We start from the raw sequence: 18,119 nt of genomic DNA, 5'->3' as shown, positions 1-18,119 counted from the left end.
TTAACCAGTAACACTGCATGTGGCAGCTGTGTCAGTGGACCAACACCTCAAGTGTCATCACGTCAGGTCTGATTATTACAGCTAAATTTAAATGTATTGTGGTAGATGAGAAGATCAAAACCACTGTCATATCTATTCTCAATAAGTATGACACTAGAGCATGGAGACCTGATACTACAGGCAGTTGCAATTCTTTTGTAATTAGATTAAAAAAAATGTTTACACCAAGATCGTCATGATATTTATAAAAACAAAAAGTTAAGAAAAGCTTCTAAAAACTGGAATCTTTTGGTTTATTTGGACAAATAATAAATACATTATAGAAGAGGTCGGTTTAATGGCTTGTACAAGAAATTTTTCAACAAGAGATGCAGGGTCCAGGGTCTTTGTCAAAACAAAATGTTCATTTAGAGGCATTCAGGTTTGAACAAACATTACTCAACAAACTCTCTCTTCTGAAATGACAGAAAAGCAGAGCCATGGATGAAGTTGGACCGACAAGTTACAGCAAAGTTAACCCTGGATACGACATCACATGTCAACAGATGGCAAGCCAATGGTTACACAATCTCAGTTGGCTTTGTCATGGTAAACCCCCCCAAAGCTATAAGACTGAGTCTGTGGGATGCTGATGTAAAGAAGCCTTCATGTAATCTCTGTAGGACTAATTGCAGTCTGAATACAGCAGATTGATTACAACCAGATTATACCCCCAGAAAAAGCCACACTGTTCAATCTATATACATGTAAGTGTATATGTTTAATGGACATAACAGAAAATGGAAATGAATAAAGACATGAGTCATATTTTCCACAGAGGAAAAAGTGCTATAGTATTTTGTTCAGCTCCAAGTGTCTATTTGATTTTTGTCAGAGCTACAGCTCTCCTCTCTGTGTTCTGAAACAAGGCTCGGATCAGATTCTTCACCTCTGAACTGGAGAACTCCAGCGCCAACGGCCCTTTACCATCAGCCCACCTGTGCAGAGGAATCATGGGTAAATCAGGCAGTCCCATGCATCCATGGAAATAACAGCATGGTTGCTCTCTTACTCATAAAGATCAGTTTACTCATTGTGAGAAGTACTTTTAATGTTTTTTTTAATCAGATTTCAATACACACAAATACCCCAGACAATGTTTTATTTGTTTTAGATTTTTATCTATTTATTCTTTATCGTCATGTCTCTTTCTTACCTGTCGACAATCTCCTGCAGGTTGGCCCGCAGCACGATGACCAGCTCCTTGAAGGTGCTCCACTTCTTCACATAAAGAGGCACTTCCTCCTGATATTTCTTGTTCTTCTTTTCCTCGGCCAGAGGGATGAAGACCAGCGGACCTTCCTCGATGATGGTTTGGCACAGAGTGTGGAGGTGCTCCCCGTCCTCAGAGGAAATATCCTGTAGACAGGTAAAGCAAGGAATAAAATCTGCAAGTATAATATAAAGTTGATCATCTTCATGTGTTATCATGGTAATTTAACTTTTCTGTGAGTTTCTTTTGTTTTGTTTTTTTAAAGGAGATTTGTTTCCACCCTCCCCAGTCTTTTCTCACCAGGCCTTTATTAATGACCAGCATTTATTGTTTGTGCAGTCCACCGTTATTTGAATCCAGCTTGTATGCAGCAAGTATGTCTCTTCAGCCAGCTGAGCCCCACAGTTCTGGTCCCAGTCCTATGTCAGAGTCTTACATTTACATAGATACACTATGATGGGGGGAAAAAAAAAAAACCACACAAACCTCTAGCATCATGATTTTGGAAATGACCTCTGCGATGGCCGTGTTGAGGAGGTTGCCCATGGCTTTACAGTAGATGCTGACTGGTAGGACATCCTGCCATACTGTACCCAACTGTTTCAGCTGATGAATGACCTGCAATCAAACAAACAGGTGAAAAATGTACGCATGAAAGGCAGTGCATACATGAAAGAATCAACAATAAAGCCGTAGTGAGGCTTATGATAGTCACATTACACATTTCAAAGCCTTTCCTCTCACCTGTCTTACTGCTTTGCTTGCTGCAATGTAATTATCTTCATCATCCAGGTTGCAGAAGTTGTGAGCCGTGGAAAGTCTCTCCAGCAGTTCAGCTCTCTGGACATTCAGCTGTGCTAAGAAACACTGGGCACCTACAAGAAAATATGTGGGCCATGAATGTCCACATGAGATCTTAATGAAACCGTGTCTTGTCAAGGCACAAAAAAGAGTCAGCTTCTGACGACTGAATTTCTAAACCAAATTTCAACGCAATGAGGCTGAGAGCTGAAGAGGTGATTATTTACCCAGTTTCCTGAATCCAGGCACCATGTCAACAAATGTTGCAACACCCTCGCTGAGGGGCTGTGGCAAGTGAGCTCTGAAATGATGCCCCAGGGTGAGAAGGTGGTGTGCCAGGTACATGCAGTTGTTGTGTTGAATGGCAGCGAGGTGAGGGAACTTAAGCAGATTCTCCCTGGATGGAGCAGCAGAGAAACAAGAGACGACCTTAAACACCCTCAGGGGAATCGTGTTTGTTTGGTCTGAAATAGGTTATGTGATGGGAACATCCTTACTTGTGATATGTTGGTACAACATCATAGAACAGCTGGAAAATGTTTCTCACAGTGAAGAAGAGTTGTAATGCACTGAAATAAAACACATAACATATTACTGTTCACACTTTGCTTCAATGATGACACCTGGTCATTCGATTAAAAAAACATTAGCAAAATCGCAGGATTCAGTGAAGCTGAAGTCTAAGTCTAACCCTAACCCTAACCCTAACCCAGCAAAATGTCAGGATATTTTGGCCTCTGCTGCTTCAATTTAGACCATTTTGAAAATTTTTGTCAGTAATAATCATAAATAAAACCAAATTGTTACTGTCAGGGTAGTCTTGGTTTTTCCATTGAACTATTACATTGTGCTGCCAGGCACAACCCTAACTCACATGTAGGTCAGTACAATAGACAGTAAGGTCTTTGAGCTCTGTAACATACCATTGTGTGGAGCTTCCGACAGCTTCACACAGGGTGTTGAGTGCCAGCTCCATCAGCTGCTGCACTGACTCACTGATGCGACAGGCTGGCAGACACAAACTCCACGCAGACAGCTGCTTTGTGTTCTCCATTGTTATCTCCTCCTTTGTGGTTTCTTGCTTCACTTTCGCCTCTGAATTTGGCGCTGGCAGCTTGGGGAGACGCAGCTTGGAGTCTGGTGCGATCTAACGGAGGGAGGTCGGGGGGAAAAAAACACTCAACTAAGGAGACAAACAAAAATCAGCAGGGGAGCACGCAAGTGTGTGACTGATGAACAGAGAGAAGAATTAGCTGCATGAATGTGGGATTTACATTCTGCATAAATAGAAGCAGGTCTATTTCATGGCAGTCTTATCTGGGAAACTTAGCCCTATAGCTCAGACATACTTTAACGGTGTTGTGCATCTTGGAGGTCATGAGTTTGCGAGCTGCCACGATAACATCCTTGCACTTCTTGCTGGCAAAGTGACAGTTGACATCCCTGGCATATTTGAGCAGATCTGTGGAGTCACCCTGCAGGTACTCCATCTCCTTAAGAGACTTCTCAAACTCCTCTGTTTCCTTGATCACCTTTAATTTATTATGCACAAGAAAAAAACATATTCAGTAAAAATGTATTTCTTACATAGACACAGCTGCTTCAATATATATTATATTGGATTAAGCAAAGTGCTGTTAGGCCCTTACAGTGTTATATTTCTCCAGTTGACTGCTGTTGGTGGGGATGGAATAGAGCAGACAGTCATGGATGATGCACTGGGAAATTTCCTCCCAGATCAGCTCCCCCAGGATAGCAGAGAGCTTTTTATCACAGATGGACACGTCTGAAAAATAACAAACACTTGACTTCTCTTTCTCAAGCTTATCATGTAATATTTCAAGAATAAATAGTCTGAGGTAAGCATGAGTTATACATAATGAATGCTGTTTACATCTGTTTACATCTTGAAACCTAAATTACACAAACAACTACGTGTAAAGCTGTAATCAGGATGTAAATACACTGTGACACTGTGCAACCTTAATGCCTGATACATCATTTCTATATGGGGCCCAGACATACTGTACCTAGCAGGTGTGAGTGCAGAGTCTTGAGCACCAGGAGCAGTTTGCTGTAGACCTGTGAAGGAGTAGATCGCTCCTCATGGCTCTCCTCCAAACACTGTAAGGCCAGAGTGGTTCCCTCATCCTGCTGCTCTGTTACCCTCACTGACAGCGACGGGTAAACCACCAGCGGCTTCAACATGTTCTTCAACAGTACTTGACCTGAGCGACAGAAACAACAGAAACAGGTACTGAGCTGGTTTTGACCTTTGCTACACATTGGTCACAACTCACTAAAACATGTGCCGCGAATATCAAATCAACCAAAATAAAGTGTCTGGAAGGTGTGACAGCACATTTTTAGTAGCTCATGAAAGTACTAAAGTAAAGCGAGCAGTGTTGCTTGTTCTTACTGAAGAGTTTGATCTTGTGCTGAAGGTCTCCCTGGATGGCCAGAGCTTGCAGGACACAGCACAGTAAAGCATGTGGTCTTGGTTCACCGTCCTTACTGCAGGGATGACTCAGGTTCAGCTCCACTTTCAGGAAGGACTTCAGACCTGCAGGCTCTGGTGGTACAACTCCAACAGTTAATGGTAATGCAACATGTTCAGGAAGGTTTGCTGCTGTGTTTTTGAAATATACAAAAGAAGAAATGCTAGCAAGTAAAAGACCTGTGTATAAAATGTGTTTATTTTGTACGAGCTGTTCTGTTATTTTTTGAGATTATTATTGGAATTAACGTAGTTGTAAGGTGAAAGGTGAGAGCCAGTGTTGGTTTTCAGTCATCCGTATGATGAGTATCACATATTCAGCCACAAGTAGATACTCTATGGAGGAAAATCAATTCAAAGCATAGCCTTTAAGTGTACCTTTAAGATAACACTGATTGCTGTTAGATTTGACAAGTTTGGCTTATTTTGTTAATGAAACTATTCTTTGTAGCAATATGTTCATACTTGGCAACATGGCACAGAGTATACTTCATATAGTTGCACTGGTACAACATTTGAAAATGAAAATTTCAACCAGTTTTCTAAAGGAGTCTTACCCTTTGAGGACGGTAACCTCCAGATGACGAGGCGCTTCCATTCATCCCCCATGTGGTAAATTAAGTTTTCTCTCTGCACCGTCAGCTCAGAGCTGAGAGCACTGAGCAGCGGCAGCTGGGACGTCTTCCAGCCCTTCAGCGAATCCACACTGGATCTTGCCTAGAAAAAATATGGACAGAGAAGGATCTTTATTATCTTGGTTTTTGTCAGTTTTCAATTAATTGCCCAGTCTTTGTTCAGATTAGAGGTACAGCTGTGTGGACATGAAGTAAGCAGCTCTTACCCTTTCCAGCTGGTTGGCTGCATCAACATATTTCTTCTCCAGTAAAGCTTTGTTGAACTCCTCCATTGCATTGTGAAACTGAGTCACACAGAGGAAATTACAACCACAGAAACATTCTCTTCAAATTAGCCCCCTTATAATTTTAAAGATTCATTATGTCAGTTTATTTTATTTTGTATATAATATGTTCATAATTTGGGCATTTTGTCACCATTTACAAATGACTATATAAAACATTACTTTTGACATAATAAACTACATGTATGATGTACCTCTTTTAGGTGTCCTAGCATTGTTATGATGATAGTATTTTTCTCCAGCTGCTGCTTCAGCTTTGCATATTCAGCCACAGCCACGTGGATATTCTGCTGCACCTGCATTCACAACACCAACCAGTCAAAAAACTATGGCACTGCTGTAAAAATGTCCAAAAGAAAAACTGAACCCAGTTTGTTCTGCTCTTTCAATGGACCTCAGTATCACTGTTTGACACATACCTCATTCTCGATGCAATTTTTGAGCATATCCATTTCTTTGGAGACCTCGTCAACCTGTACCATCAGCTCCTCAGATCCTTGAAGACTAGGTAGGAAGTCACCATATCTCTTATTTATCATGTCACATACTTCTTCCTTTGCAAAACAATCATGTCAGAAGAAAAGAGTTAATAGAAAAGTTGTCATTGTGCTTAAAGCAGCAGTTAGTGTTAATAAACTGATAAAAATCACTCTGGTTTGTACACATGATCACTTCACAAATGAATTACTACTTCACAAAAAAAGGTGAATTCACTTACAATAAACACTCATATTTGAGAGGATGGGATCAGAAAACCTTTGCCATTACTGCTTGATAAAAGACAATTACTAAAAAGAGACCATAAAACGGTAAATTTTCTCTTGATCTGTTGTTTATGCCCCTTTACTACTGTTCATACATACCTATGTTTAAAAAAACTGATTTGGAGCCATTACCAAAAACACAAACAAACAAAAAACACATGGTTTCTTAACGGTTTTCATAAACAAGACAATCTTACAAAGATAGTCAACTTATCACTCTATTTTAGCAACTGATATACTACTATTCGGCTGTTTTAAGCTTCGTCATAGGTGTTAGTGCTTTTTGGCATCAAGCCTGTGTCTTCTAACGTTGCCCTTGAAGAACGTTAAGCTAAGAAGAAAGGTTGTTATTTTTTACTTTTGGCTGGGCGCTAATATAATGTAAAGCAATTTTCTTGAGGTTTCAAATGTGCCCTCACGTTGTACACTTTGTATGTACTGAAGCCACGTAGATAGTTAGACGGCACCACATATGGCTAGCTAAGTCTTGCTAACGAAAATGCAGTAAACTCGCTGGATAGTCCACCTTGCATCCGTTAATGGTGTCGCTAATGTTTATTCGCGGCTGAGTGTTATTTCAGGGAGCACCGTAAAAATCTAGCCGACGCTGGTCAACGGATGAGTGAAATTTCATGGCTGTCAATGTTAGCACTAACAGCTAACACCAGTTCAAACTTTATTTGGCGCAGCTAATGCTAGGCTAGCTAATGGATTACCTTTGTATCCTCCACCTTGCGCGACATTTTGCTTATTTTACTGGACAAATCCTCTTTCTCCAGTTTGCCAGAGCTGGCGAGCACTTCAGTCACAAACGACGACATGATATAGAAACGTTATAATATTTTACAAAAGTGAGACAGGTACAGGTCAGCACAACAACTCAAGACCCGCCAGGCGCTGTGATTGGTTCCGAGATGTCGGCCGCTGGATCCTCCGCCCTCCGTCTTCTTCTTCGTTTTTTCGTGAATGACAAATTGCTGCTATTTTGTACCATTACCGCCCCCAAACGTTAGGAGAGTGTATAACCCGCCTATCAGAGGGTGAATCGTGAACTTCGTGTAGGCTACCTAAAACTTTCAGTCCAACCCCTCATGTTCCAGGAATGTAGCATGGAAAATAAATAAAATTGATGAGCGATTTAAAAGAAAAAATACGTACTTAATTGGTAATATAGTTTGAACAGAGATGCAACTGTTTATTATTTTCATTATCAAATAATCGACCAATAATTTTCTCAATTTATCGATTAATTGTTTGATCTATAAAACGTCACAAAACTGGTCTCTTGTTTTCTGTCAAACTCCAGCTCAGTAGGCGGCAGTAATGCTCCTGAAAAACAAAAGAAGAAGAACTGCCATTATCTCTATGGCAACGACAACTATCCGTTTGCCGTGCTTTTTGCTTATTGTTAGTTTGTTAGCTTCTCATTGTAGCTTTAATCTGCAACATTGATATTCATTTGTCGCTGGCATTCTTTTCAGTTTGATTTGCAAACGCCGTGAGTTACTGTGACTCCGTTAAAAGACTACTAAAAAAACTACTAAAACTATCTGTGTTCCAGCTATAGCTAACCTCTGACCATCAGCGTTTGTATGTTTCCTTGCTAAATATTAATGGCAGACTGTTGGAACACAGACACCGGAGAAGCTGTGTATCGGTCCCGGGATGCTGTCAAAAACTTGAAAATAAAGTAAGTAGCTAAAGGTAACGTTAACATTAGCTTAGCTACAGAACTCCAGTGTGCTAACATTACTCTGGACACGTTATTTCAACATGGTATCTATTTGTTTCCCCACTTTAGGGTGCGTATAGAGAGGGTGACCTCCACAGCAGCCCTCTCGCAGCACCTCCAGCAAGAAGTTCTGTCCCAGCAAGACAGAGGAGCTATTGAACTGGAAACCCTCACCTCACAAGGCCAGACAGGTAATGTTACTTCTGATGCAGGGAGATGAATGAACGATAATGTTGGTTTCGATAGGAAGAATACTGCTCAACTACTCAGTGGTTTTAAATATCAGATGAAAGAGCCGTGACAAAATAAATAGGTACTGACATTACTGGCAACTAACAGGAAGTAGTTTAGTAGAAGCTTTGACTCTTATTCAAAACGACCTGTCTTTGTTAATTATAGAGTATTTCCGCTGCTGTTGGTGGAGAATTTTAGGTCAGATACAAGTTGTGGTCATCGGGGAGAAAAAAATTATTATTTAATTATTTATACATGTACACATGGATGTTTCCTTCAAAGCATATTCTAATAACTTGACATTTCTGTTATTGTGTCACCAGGGGATAATGAGGAGGAACTGGTGGTGGGCTGGCAGGAGAAACTCTTCAGTCAGGTAGAGTGTTTAATATCCTCACCCCACAGCAAATTATAATGGTAAACATCTTGTAGGTTAAAGTGGGTTAAGGTCAAGAGTTAAAGCTAGATTTATTTCTTTTTGTTCTGTTTATGAATCCCTCTTCCTTACTGTCATGTCCCCTCTGTCTGTGGAGCCAGTATGAGATGGAGCTGTTCCAGAATGAGTCAGCATGTCAGACCCCTCTGGACCGACAGTACCACACAGAGGTCAAGGCACTGAACAGAGCTAAGGGCCGACGAAATCACAGGATTTTCACATACACTGATCATGATCGCTACACCAACTGTCTTCCATTCCACCAACTGGTAGGTCTCTCTCCACCCTTACAGTGTAAGTTCTGTAAAAATGAATGTGAAACCGCAAATTCTACAATTACTGTCTACAGCCGTGTTTGTGAGTAGTGTTTTGTTTCTGCTCCTGTAAGCAGCACTCCACTGATTTACTGACCACAACCAAATCCAGCCCCACTTTCCTGGCTGAAAGGATGGCCAGTGTCAGACACAGACGACAGGACAGACGCACCATGTAGGTGAACCGCCAGCTCACTTATTTAAATGGACTGATAACCCAGATTGTCTTCCACTGAGAAATTTTATATTCTGTATAATTCTGTCTGTCTCTTTGTAACTAACTCTGTCTGTGGAACAATATTTGCATTAACTTGTGTGACTGTAGTGCAGCTAGGATCAGATTTCATCAAGAAACTTTAATCCAAATGATGCTTATTAATGCTCACAGATGGGACTTGAAATGCTTTGAACAGTCATGTGATAGGATGAACCGGTGTGTGTTGCAGGGACTGTAGTATCCCTAAGTCAAAAATCATCAACTGGGAGCCCACGGAGGAGTTTGTGAAGAACAGTCATGTGGTGAATAATTCAATGCAGACTATGCACATCATGGGAGACCTGGGCCCATCTGGAAGGTAAGACCATAACCACAGAGAACTAATTTCTGTTCAGGTCAGTCCTTATTTGGGAAATTAAGCTCTCAGCATGGCAAAAAACAGACTCATTCATTAGTTTCATTCATCAGTTTCCACCTGGTATTAACATGTGATCTATATATGGATATGTCATCTGGATGATGACATCATATCACAGGTATCCCTTCTGTCAAACTGCAAAGTGTGATATGCAATATACAGTATGGATGTTTTTGTGAGCAAGTCAAAGAACCTTTTGCTATTACCAGATTTCCCTGACAGTGTAAATGAAAATCTAACTGTGCATGTTGTGTGGTTCAGTTGTGATTTTATCTCAATGTATTTGCTCTCTCAGGCTTGGACAGAAAGAGAATGAATCTCTGCTGGTAACCATAAAAACAGACGGCACTGGAACTGTCATTGTAAAACCAGATTTCAACAAAGGCAAAGAGCCCTACAGGCAAGTTCAATACATTATAGTAGGTCCAGCATTGACTATAACATGCTAGCAACTTAAAGTCCGCCACTTCAGTCCAGACTGAAATATATTGTGGAAACAAAGAAAACATAACTGTCTTTATCATTAAGATAAAGGAGTATATGATTATATGATAGAAAACTGTTATGGTGTGTGTGCTGTTGAGCAGGATTGTAACAGAGGGGGAAAAGAGAGAAGTTTGGCGTCTGACTGTGGAGAACGTATCCACAACCATGAAACCAGAGGAGAAGGACAGGGAGCAGAACATGTACAAAGATGTGAGTTCATCTTCATCACCTTGTAGAATTTAATAGTATAACTTTAGAAAAAACTGAACCCAGTTTGTTCTGCTCTTTCAATGGACCTCAGTATCACTGTTTGACACATACCTCATTCTCGATGCAATTTTTGAGCATATCCATTTCTTTGGAGACCTCGTCAACCTGTACCATCAGCTCCTCAGATCCTTGAAGACTAGGTAGGAAGTCACCATATCTCTTATTTATCATGTCACATACTTCTTCCTTTGCAAAACAATCATGTCAGAAGAAAAGAGTTAATAGAAAAGTTGTCATTGTGCTTAAAGCAGCAGTTAGTGTTAATAAACTGATAAAAATCACTCTGGTTTGTACACATGATCACTTCACAAATGAATTACTACTTCACAAAAAAAGGTGAATTCACTTACAATAAACACTCATATTTGAGAGGATGGGATCAGAAAACCTTTGCCATTACTGCTTGATAAAAGACAATTACTAAAAAGAGACCATAAAACGGTAAATTTTCTCTTGATCTGTTGTTTATGCCCCTTTACTACTGTTCATACATACCTATGTTTAAAAAAACTGATTTGGAGCCATTACCAAAAACACAAACAAACAAAAAACACATGGTTTCTTAACGGTTTTCATAAACAAGACAATCTTACAAAGATAGTCAACTTATCACTCTATTTTAGCAACTGATATACTACTATTCGGCTGTTTTAAGCTTCGTCATAGGTGTTAGTGCTTTTTGGCATCAAGCCTGTGTCTTCTAACGTTGCCCTTGAAGAACGTTAAGCTAAGAAGAAAGGTTGTTATTTTTTACTTTTGGCTGGGCGCTAATATAATGTAAAGCAATTTTCTTGAGGTTTCAAATGTGCCCTCACGTTGTACACTTTGTATGTACTGAAGCCACGTAGATAGTTAGACGGCACCACATATGGCTAGCTAAGTCTTGCTAACGAAAATGCAGTAAACTCGCTGGATAGTCCACCTTGCATCCGTTAATGGTGTCGCTAATGTTTATTCGCGGCTGAGTGTTATTTCAGGGAGCACCGTAAAAATCTAGCCGACGCTGGTCAACGGATGAGTGAAATTTCATGGCTGTCAATGTTAGCACTAACAGCTAACACCAGTTCAAACTTTATTTGGCGCAGCTAATGCTAGGCTAGCTAATGGATTACCTTTGTATCCTCCACCTTGCGCGACATTTTGCTTATTTTACTGGACAAATCCTCTTTCTCCAGTTTGCCAGAGCTGGCGAGCACTTCAGTCACAAACGACGACATGATATAGAAACGTTATAATATTTTACAAAAGTGAGACAGGTACAGGTCAGCACAACAACTCAAGACCCGCCAGGCGCTGTGATTGGTTCCGAGATGTCGGCCGCTGGATCCTCCGCCCTCCGTCTTCTTCTTCGTTTTTTCGTGAATGACAAATTGCTGCTATTTTGTACCATTACCGCCCCCAAACGTTAGGAGAGTGTATAACCCGCCTATCAGAGGGTGAATCGTGAACTTCGTGTAGGCTACCTAAAACTTTCAGTCCAACCCCTCATGTTCCAGGAATGTAGCATGGAAAATAAATAAAATTGATGAGCGATTTAAAAGAAAAAATACGTACTTAATTGGTAATATAGTTTGAACAGAGATGCAACTGTTTATTATTTTCATTATCAAATAATCGACCAATAATTTTCTCAATTTATCGATTAATTGTTTGATCTATAAAACGTCACAAAACTGGTCTCTTGTTTTCTGTCAAACTCCAGCTCAGTAGGCGGCAGTAATGCTCCTGAAAAACAAAAGAAGAAGAACTGCCATTATCTCTATGGCAACGACAACTATCCGTTTGCCGTGCTTTTTGCTTATTGTTAGTTTGTTAGCTTCTCATTGTAGCTTTAATCTGCAACATTGATATTCATTTGTCGCTGGCATTCTTTTCAGTTTGATTTGCAAACGCCGTGAGTTACTGTGACTCCGTTAAAAGACTACTAAAAAAACTACTAAAACTATCTGTGTTCCAGCTATAGCTAACCTCTGACCATCAGCGTTTGTATGTTTCCTTGCTAAATATTAATGGCAGACTGTTGGAACACAGACACCGGAGAAGCTGTGTATCGGTCCCGGGATGCTGTCAAAAACTTGAAAATAAAGTAAGTAGCTAAAGGTAACGTTAACATTAGCTTAGCTACAGAACTCCAGTGTGCTAACATTACTCTGGACACGTTATTTCAACATGGTATCTATTTGTTTCCCCACTTTAGGGTGCGTATAGAGAGGGTGACCTCCACAGCAGCCCTCTCGCAGCACCTCCAGCAAGAAGTTCTGTCCCAGCAAGACAGAGGAGCTATTGAACTGGAAACCCTCACCTCACAAGGCCAGACAGGTAATGTTACTTCTGATGCAGGGAGATGAATGAACGATAATGTTGGTTTCGATAGGAAGAATACTGCTCAACTACTCAGTGGTTTTAAATATCAGATGAAAGAGCCGTGACAAAATAAATAGGTACTGACATTACTGGCAACTAACAGGAAGTAGTTTAGTAGAAGCTTTGACTCTTATTCAAAACGACCTGTCTTTGTTAATTATAGAGTATTTCCGCTGCTGTTGGTGGAGAATTTTAGGTCAGATACAAGTTGTGGTCATCGGGGAGAAAAAAATTATTATTTAATTATTTATACATGTACACATGGATGTTTCCTTCAAAGCATATTCTAATAACTTGACATTTCTGTTATTGTGTCACCAGGGGATAATGAGGAGGAACTGGTGGTGGGCTGGCAGGAGAAACTCTTCAGTCAGGTAGAGTGTTTAATATCCTCACCCCACAGCAAATTATAATGGTAAACATCTTGTAGGTTAAAGTGGGTTAAGGTCAAGAGTTAAAGCTAGATTTATTTCTTTTTGTTCTGTTTATGAATCCCTCTTCCTTACTGTCATGTCCCCTCTGTCTGTGGAGCCAGTATGAGATGGAGCTGTTCCAGAATGAGTCAGCATGTCAGACCCCTCTGGACCGACAGTACCACACAGAGGTCAAGGCACTGAACAGAGCTAAGGGCCGACGAAATCACAGGATTTTCACATACACTGATCATGATCGCTACACCAACTGTCTTCCATTCCACCAACTGGTAGGTCTCTCTCCACCCTTACAGTGTAAGTTCTGTAAAAATGAATGTGAAACCGCAAATTCTACAATTACTGTCTACAGCCGTGTTTGTGAGTAGTGTTTTGTTTCTGCTCCTGTAAGCAGCACTCCACTGATTTACTGACCACAACCAAATCCAGCCCCACTTTCCTGGCTGAAAGGATGGCCAGTGTCAGACACAGACGACAGGACAGACGCACCATGTAGGTGAACCGCCAGCTCACTTATTTAAATGGACTGATAACCCAGATTGTCTTCCACTGAGAAATTTTATATTCTGTATAATTCTGTCTGTCTCTTTGTAACTAACTCTGTCTGTGGAACAATATTTGCATTAACTTGTGTGACTGTAGTGCAGCTAGGATCAGATTTCATCAAGAAACTTTAATCCAAATGATGCTTATTAATGCTCACAGATGGGACTTGAAATGCTTTGAACAGTCATGTGATAGGATGAACCGGTGTGTGTTGCAGGGACTGTAGTATCCCTAAGTCAAAAATCATCAACTGGGAGCCCACGGAGGAGTTTGTGAAGAACAGTCATGTGGTGAATAATTCAATGCAGACTATGCACATCATGGGAGACCTGGGCCCATCTGGAAGGTAAGACCATAACCACAGAGAACTAATTTCTGTTCAGGTCAGTCCTTATTTGGGAAATTAAGCTCTCAGCATGGCAAAAAACAGACTCATTCATTAGTTTCATTCATCAGTTTCCACCTGGTATTAACATGTGATCTATATATGGATATGTCATCTGGATGATGACATCATATCACAGGTATCCCTTCTGTCAAACTGCAAAGTGTGATATGCAATATACAGTATGGATGTTTTTGTGAGCAAGTCAAAGAACCTTTTGCTATTACCAGATTTCCCTGACAGTGTAAATGAAAATCTAACTGTGCATGTTGTGTGGTTCAGTTGTGATTTTATCTCAATGTATTTGCTCTCTCAGGCTTGGACAGAAAGAGAATGAATCTCTGCTGGTAACCATAAAAACAGACGGCACTGGAACTGTCATTGTAAAACCAGATTTCAACAAAGGCAAAGAGCCCTACAGGCAAGTTCAATACATTATAGTAGGTCCAGCATTGACTATAACATGCTAGCAACTTAAAGTCCGCCACTTCAGTCCAGACTGAAATATATTGTGGAAACAAAGAAAACATAACTGTCTTTATCATTAAGATAAAGGAGTATATGATTATATGATAGAAAACTGTTATGGTGTGTGTGCTGTTGAGCAGGATTGTAACAGAGGGGGAAAAGAGAGAAGTTTGGCGTCTGACTGTGGAGAACGTATCCACAACCATGAAACCAGAGGAGAAGGACAGGGAGCAGAACATGTACAAAGATGTGAGTTCATCTTCATCACCTTGTAGAATTTAATAGTATAACTTTAGACAGTCGTGTTCAGGTTAATGATTATGTGGTCAAACATAATGTATGTACTTTCTCTGTTTGTAGCTGTACGTAAGGCACAAGGAGTACCTCACTAGCCTCGTTGGACAGGACTTTGAAATGGTAAGTCATTTAACTGGGCTATAGTTTCCCAGAGTCCGAGGTTACATATTTAAATTGCTCACTTTGTCTAAAACCTGTGACAACAAAAAGCAGCAAATCCTCACATAAGAGAAGCTGTAGCAACAAACGTTTGGTGTTTATTGCTTGAAAAATAACTGAAATGATTGATTAAGTATTAACACTAGATTAGATTCAAAATGTTACACTGGCTACTTAATAGTTTTGATGGTAGTCCATAATTGGCTTTTGTACTAATCAGATATCTCTCTTCTAGCCTCCTGTAGGTATTCTGCGTTACCTTATGAACGGAGAGATAGGTGAGTAGGAAGGCTGTGCTCACACTTCACCTTTCTAAATTAAAAATCTTTGGTAATTAAGCCTCCTTCTTCTTTCTACCCAGTCTCAGCTAAAGGCTTTGAATATGATAACTTATACATCCACTTCTTCATGGAACTACCCAACAGTGAGTTACATACCGTTTATGCCACTATTTACATTGTGATACATTGATAATTAGCTTAACTAACTTCAGTTTATTCAACTATATATTATTCTTGCTTGTTACAGATTGGTCCAGCTTGCCGTTCCAGTCTCTCTCAGGGGTTACCCAGACCTGCAGAACCAAAACACTAGGGAAGGTGTGTATGCTGTAAAAGAAACTGGTGAACAACCTCAGAGTGTGTCCACTGAGATCTGTCACACTCACAGTCTCTCTGCCAACAGGAAAATGTAGCTTTCTTCAGTTACCCATTCAGCTTTGAGGCTTTCTACATGAGTGAAAAAGAGAGTGAGGGTTAGTATCATGGAGTATTGTGCTGAAATAATTTTAATGCATGTAAAATTCTAGTGATTTTGTTTATTTAGACTGATAAATGAGTTTGTGCCCTGTTTCAGAATCAATTCCCCAGTGGCCAGTGCTCTACTTCAAGGTTCTATCTCTGGACTCCTGGCAGTGCTATCGAACTGAAGGCTACGGCTATCTGCTTTTTCCTGCTATGCCTGGTATGCTGTGTACTGAATAAGGATTTAGGATTTCATTATCAGTTAATTTGCTGAGGAGTTTCCCAATTGATAGATCAATCTTTATTTATAACTTCCTTAAGCCCAAGGTTACGTATTCAAATCTGTTTGACCAAGAGTTTTCAAAGTACCTGCAGTTAATTATTCATCATTTGATAACTAAAATAATCAGCCACTCACTTCAGCTGAAATTAACATTTACTAGATGTTTTTATCCATTCTAAATTTAGATTCTGGGTAAATAAAATTTCAGAGGAGACTTATTTCATTAAGGTACATTTTGGGATTAGAAGTGTAGATGCTGAACTAATCACAAAATTCACTTACAAAACAAAGCATCTATGTGTTCTGTAAATTAATTCATCAAGTCCTTAGTCTTGTTTGCCCACATGTTTTGTGTGTGTGCACCAGGTAAACATACAATAACATGCCATACGTGGAGACCCCTTCAGACGGGGACAGTCTCTGCTCTGAGACGCTTCTTTATTGGAGGGTCTCCAGAGCTTGAAGACCACAGCTACGTCCGAATACCAGGGACCTTCAAGGTAGGCTCAGACCTCTGTGGAAGCTCTCTGGGGATGATGAGTGGATGTGTATAAATTAAGCATTTTCATTTTCTGATGCCAAATAATCATATTTTTCCACTTGTATTATTGCTTTATGTTAATGCTGAATGGAAACTCGAAGGGGAATCACTAGATAGTTACTTGACACAAATGCAACAATTATTTTGAGGATATTTTGGAGTCTGTACTGTTTATATCCGTTTTCCTACTATGCCAATAATGATACTGAGGAATGTTTTTTTTTTTTTTTTTGTCTGTAGGGAGAGAGGCTGAGTCGCTTTGGCTTTTGCACTGAAACCACAGGAAGTGTCACCTTTAATCTGCACTGCATCCAGCAAGCCAAGTAAGTCAAACTCAGGTTAAACCAGCACTTAAGGGACAAAGCATTACATTTCTGCTGTTGATGTATTTCTGCATGTTAAAGATTTATTAAGGAGCCCTGTAGCCTGATGCATCTACAGTGTCCCACATGTCTCCCACATCACTGTGAATTATTAGGGAAGCAGCCACATCTAGAACTGTTTATTGTCATCATTGTTGCATGGTGCAAGATGTGAACATCATAATGTATATCAAAGATATTATAAAAAATAGTTATAAACCTCTGTATTTATTTGTGCACAGTTTTTTAGCTTAATATTTTATTTATTATGATTTACTTTCCTGTGCTGTGGCTGAATGTGTGGTTTATTATATCCATGTTGTGTATGTTTCAGGTCCTTTGTTGATGCCGCCAAGATGAAGAAGAGGAGGCAGAAAGTCTTTGACCATTTGGGAGGATTTAGTCAGGAAGGAGCTGTCTGCACCATCCTGGGTAAAGACATTCACTCCGAAGTAGTTATTCAGAGCTCCATGTAGCTTTAGTTCTGGAGATGTAAGGATCAGTTTGAAGACTAAGTTGAATGGGAGAATAGCTTGCATTGAGTATGTATATTGTGTGTATTGTTTTCTCTCTCAGAGGCCTTCCAGAGGGCCAGGAGAAAGATGCAAGAGGCCAGAGAAAGTCTTCCCAGAGACCTTGTCACCACCACCTCCCAACTCCAAATCGAATCCTCTGCGTAGCTGTGAAAAACACTGTGGGACTGTCATTCTGTCACATATATTTAAGTGCCCAAATCGCTTACACATAATAATTTTAGGTTTAAAACTGAGGTGAAATATTAATTGCCATTTCAAATATTGCACATTGTCTGTGTCTTGCTGATAACATAGAAGAAGGATATAATGTAACGAGTCAGGGAAAAGAAAAGAGTGTCTATTTATTCTTAGTAAAGACAGCTAGCATGTTGGGAGGGGTAATAATTGGGGTACAGTATGGATTCACATGGTAGTGATGTGGTAAAGGAGCAATGCCAATATGCCTGTTTAGTATGGTATTGCCACACACTGTATTCATTGTATAGTCTGTGTTTGTCTCAGATTATCAAATAGTCTTTATTTTCAGAGTAACAGACATTTTCTTTTCTTCTTTTCTTTTCTGATGTAAGAGACAATGAAATAATGGATTGGATTTAAATTGTATTTTCCACAGTTGCATGTATCACATGTGTTGTAATATAAACTTTTTATACAAACAGCAAGA

At 39.9% G+C, this 18,119-nt stretch overlaps 2 protein-coding genes across 16 annotated transcripts; one reads left to right on the top strand and one right to left on the bottom strand.

Moving 5' to 3' along the window:
• Positions 1-281: 281 nt before the first annotated feature.
• Positions 282-11,696, bottom strand: zw10 (zw10 kinetochore protein). 3 transcript variants are annotated; one of them, XM_051078507.1, is made up of 16 exons: positions 11,453-11,696; positions 10,392-10,526; positions 5,664-5,765; positions 5,392-5,469; positions 5,108-5,267; positions 4,473-4,625; positions 4,084-4,281; positions 3,703-3,839; positions 3,403-3,585; positions 2,977-3,200; positions 2,551-2,622; positions 2,281-2,450; positions 1,997-2,127; positions 1,739-1,870; positions 1,196-1,398; positions 282-977 (listed from the first exon to the last, which is right to left on the bottom strand). In XM_051078507.1, the coding sequence occupies exons 1-16, from the start codon at positions 11,555-11,557 to the stop codon at positions 857-859; spliced, it is 2,304 nt and encodes a 767-aa protein (XP_050934464.1). In that variant the 5' UTR covers positions 11,558-11,696; the 3' UTR covers positions 282-856. The 3 variants fall into 3 exon arrangements, with proteins under 3 accessions (XP_050934464.1, XP_050934463.1, XP_018548048.1); XM_051078506.1 differs by lacking the exon at positions 10,392-10,526 and adding an exon at positions 5,889-6,023; XM_018692532.2 differs by lacking the exons at positions 10,392-10,526; positions 11,453-11,696 and adding exons at positions 5,889-6,023; positions 6,950-7,175.
• Positions 7,571-18,117, top strand: mks1 (MKS transition zone complex subunit 1). 13 transcript variants are annotated; one of them, XM_051078513.1, is made up of 18 exons: positions 7,571-7,923; positions 12,538-12,659; positions 13,026-13,078; positions 13,240-13,407; positions 13,527-13,627; positions 13,899-14,027; positions 14,383-14,487; positions 14,675-14,783; positions 14,895-14,951; positions 15,226-15,268; positions 15,352-15,414; positions 15,519-15,589; positions 15,675-15,744; positions 15,846-15,953; positions 16,383-16,516; positions 16,798-16,880; positions 17,254-17,351; positions 17,496-18,117. In XM_051078513.1, exons 1-18 carry the CDS (start codon positions 7,847-7,849, stop codon positions 17,597-17,599), a joined length of 1,695 nt encoding a protein of 564 aa, XP_050934470.1. In that variant the 5' UTR covers positions 7,571-7,846; the 3' UTR covers positions 17,600-18,117. The 13 variants fall into 13 exon arrangements, with proteins under 13 accessions (XP_050934470.1, XP_050934471.1, XP_050934469.1 ...); XM_051078514.1 differs by lacking the exon at positions 12,538-12,659 and adding an exon at positions 8,035-8,156; XM_051078512.1 differs by lacking the exons at positions 12,538-12,659; positions 13,026-13,078 and adding exons at positions 8,035-8,156; positions 8,523-8,575.
• Positions 18,118-18,119: the final 2 nt, after the last annotated feature.

The sequence above is a fragment of the Lates calcarifer genome, linkage group LG20 (genome assembly GCF_001640805.2).
Source record: "Lates calcarifer isolate ASB-BC8 linkage group LG20, TLL_Latcal_v3, whole genome shotgun sequence".
NCBI lineage: Eukaryota > Metazoa > Chordata > Actinopteri > Centropomidae > Lates > Lates calcarifer.
The sequence above is the reverse complement of the archived record's forward strand: the minus strand, read 5'-3'. Positions and strand labels throughout refer to the sequence as shown.

What these genes read in the sequence shown, in the direction of transcription:
- mks1 (XM_051078513.1), top strand. Translation starts at nt 7,847, where the DNA reads ATGGCAGACTGTTGGAACACAGACACCGGAGAAGCTGTGTATCGGTCC. An exon ending in GTCAAAAACTTGAAAATAAA is followed by an intron (nt 7,924 to 12,537) that starts GTAAGTAGCTAA and finishes TCCCCACTTTAG; the next exon opens with GGTGCGTATAGAGAGGGTGA. An exon ending in AGCTGTCTGCACCATCCTGG is followed by an intron (nt 17,352 to 17,495) that starts GTAAAGACATTC and finishes TTTCTCTCTCAG; the next exon opens with AGGCCTTCCAGAGGGCCAGG.
- zw10 (XM_051078507.1), bottom strand. Translation starts at nt 11,557, where the DNA reads ATGTCGTCGTTTGTGACTGAAGTGCTCGCCAGCTCTGGCAAACTGGAG. An exon ending in AGATGCACAACACCGTTAAA is followed by an intron (nt 3,201 to 3,402) that starts GTATGTCTGAGC and finishes TCCCTCCGTTAG; the next exon opens with ATCGCACCAGACTCCAAGCT. An exon ending in GCCTGGATTCAGGAAACTGG is followed by an intron (nt 2,128 to 2,280) that starts GTAAATAATCAC and finishes ATTTTCTTGTAG; the next exon opens with GTGCCCAGTGTTTCTTAGCA.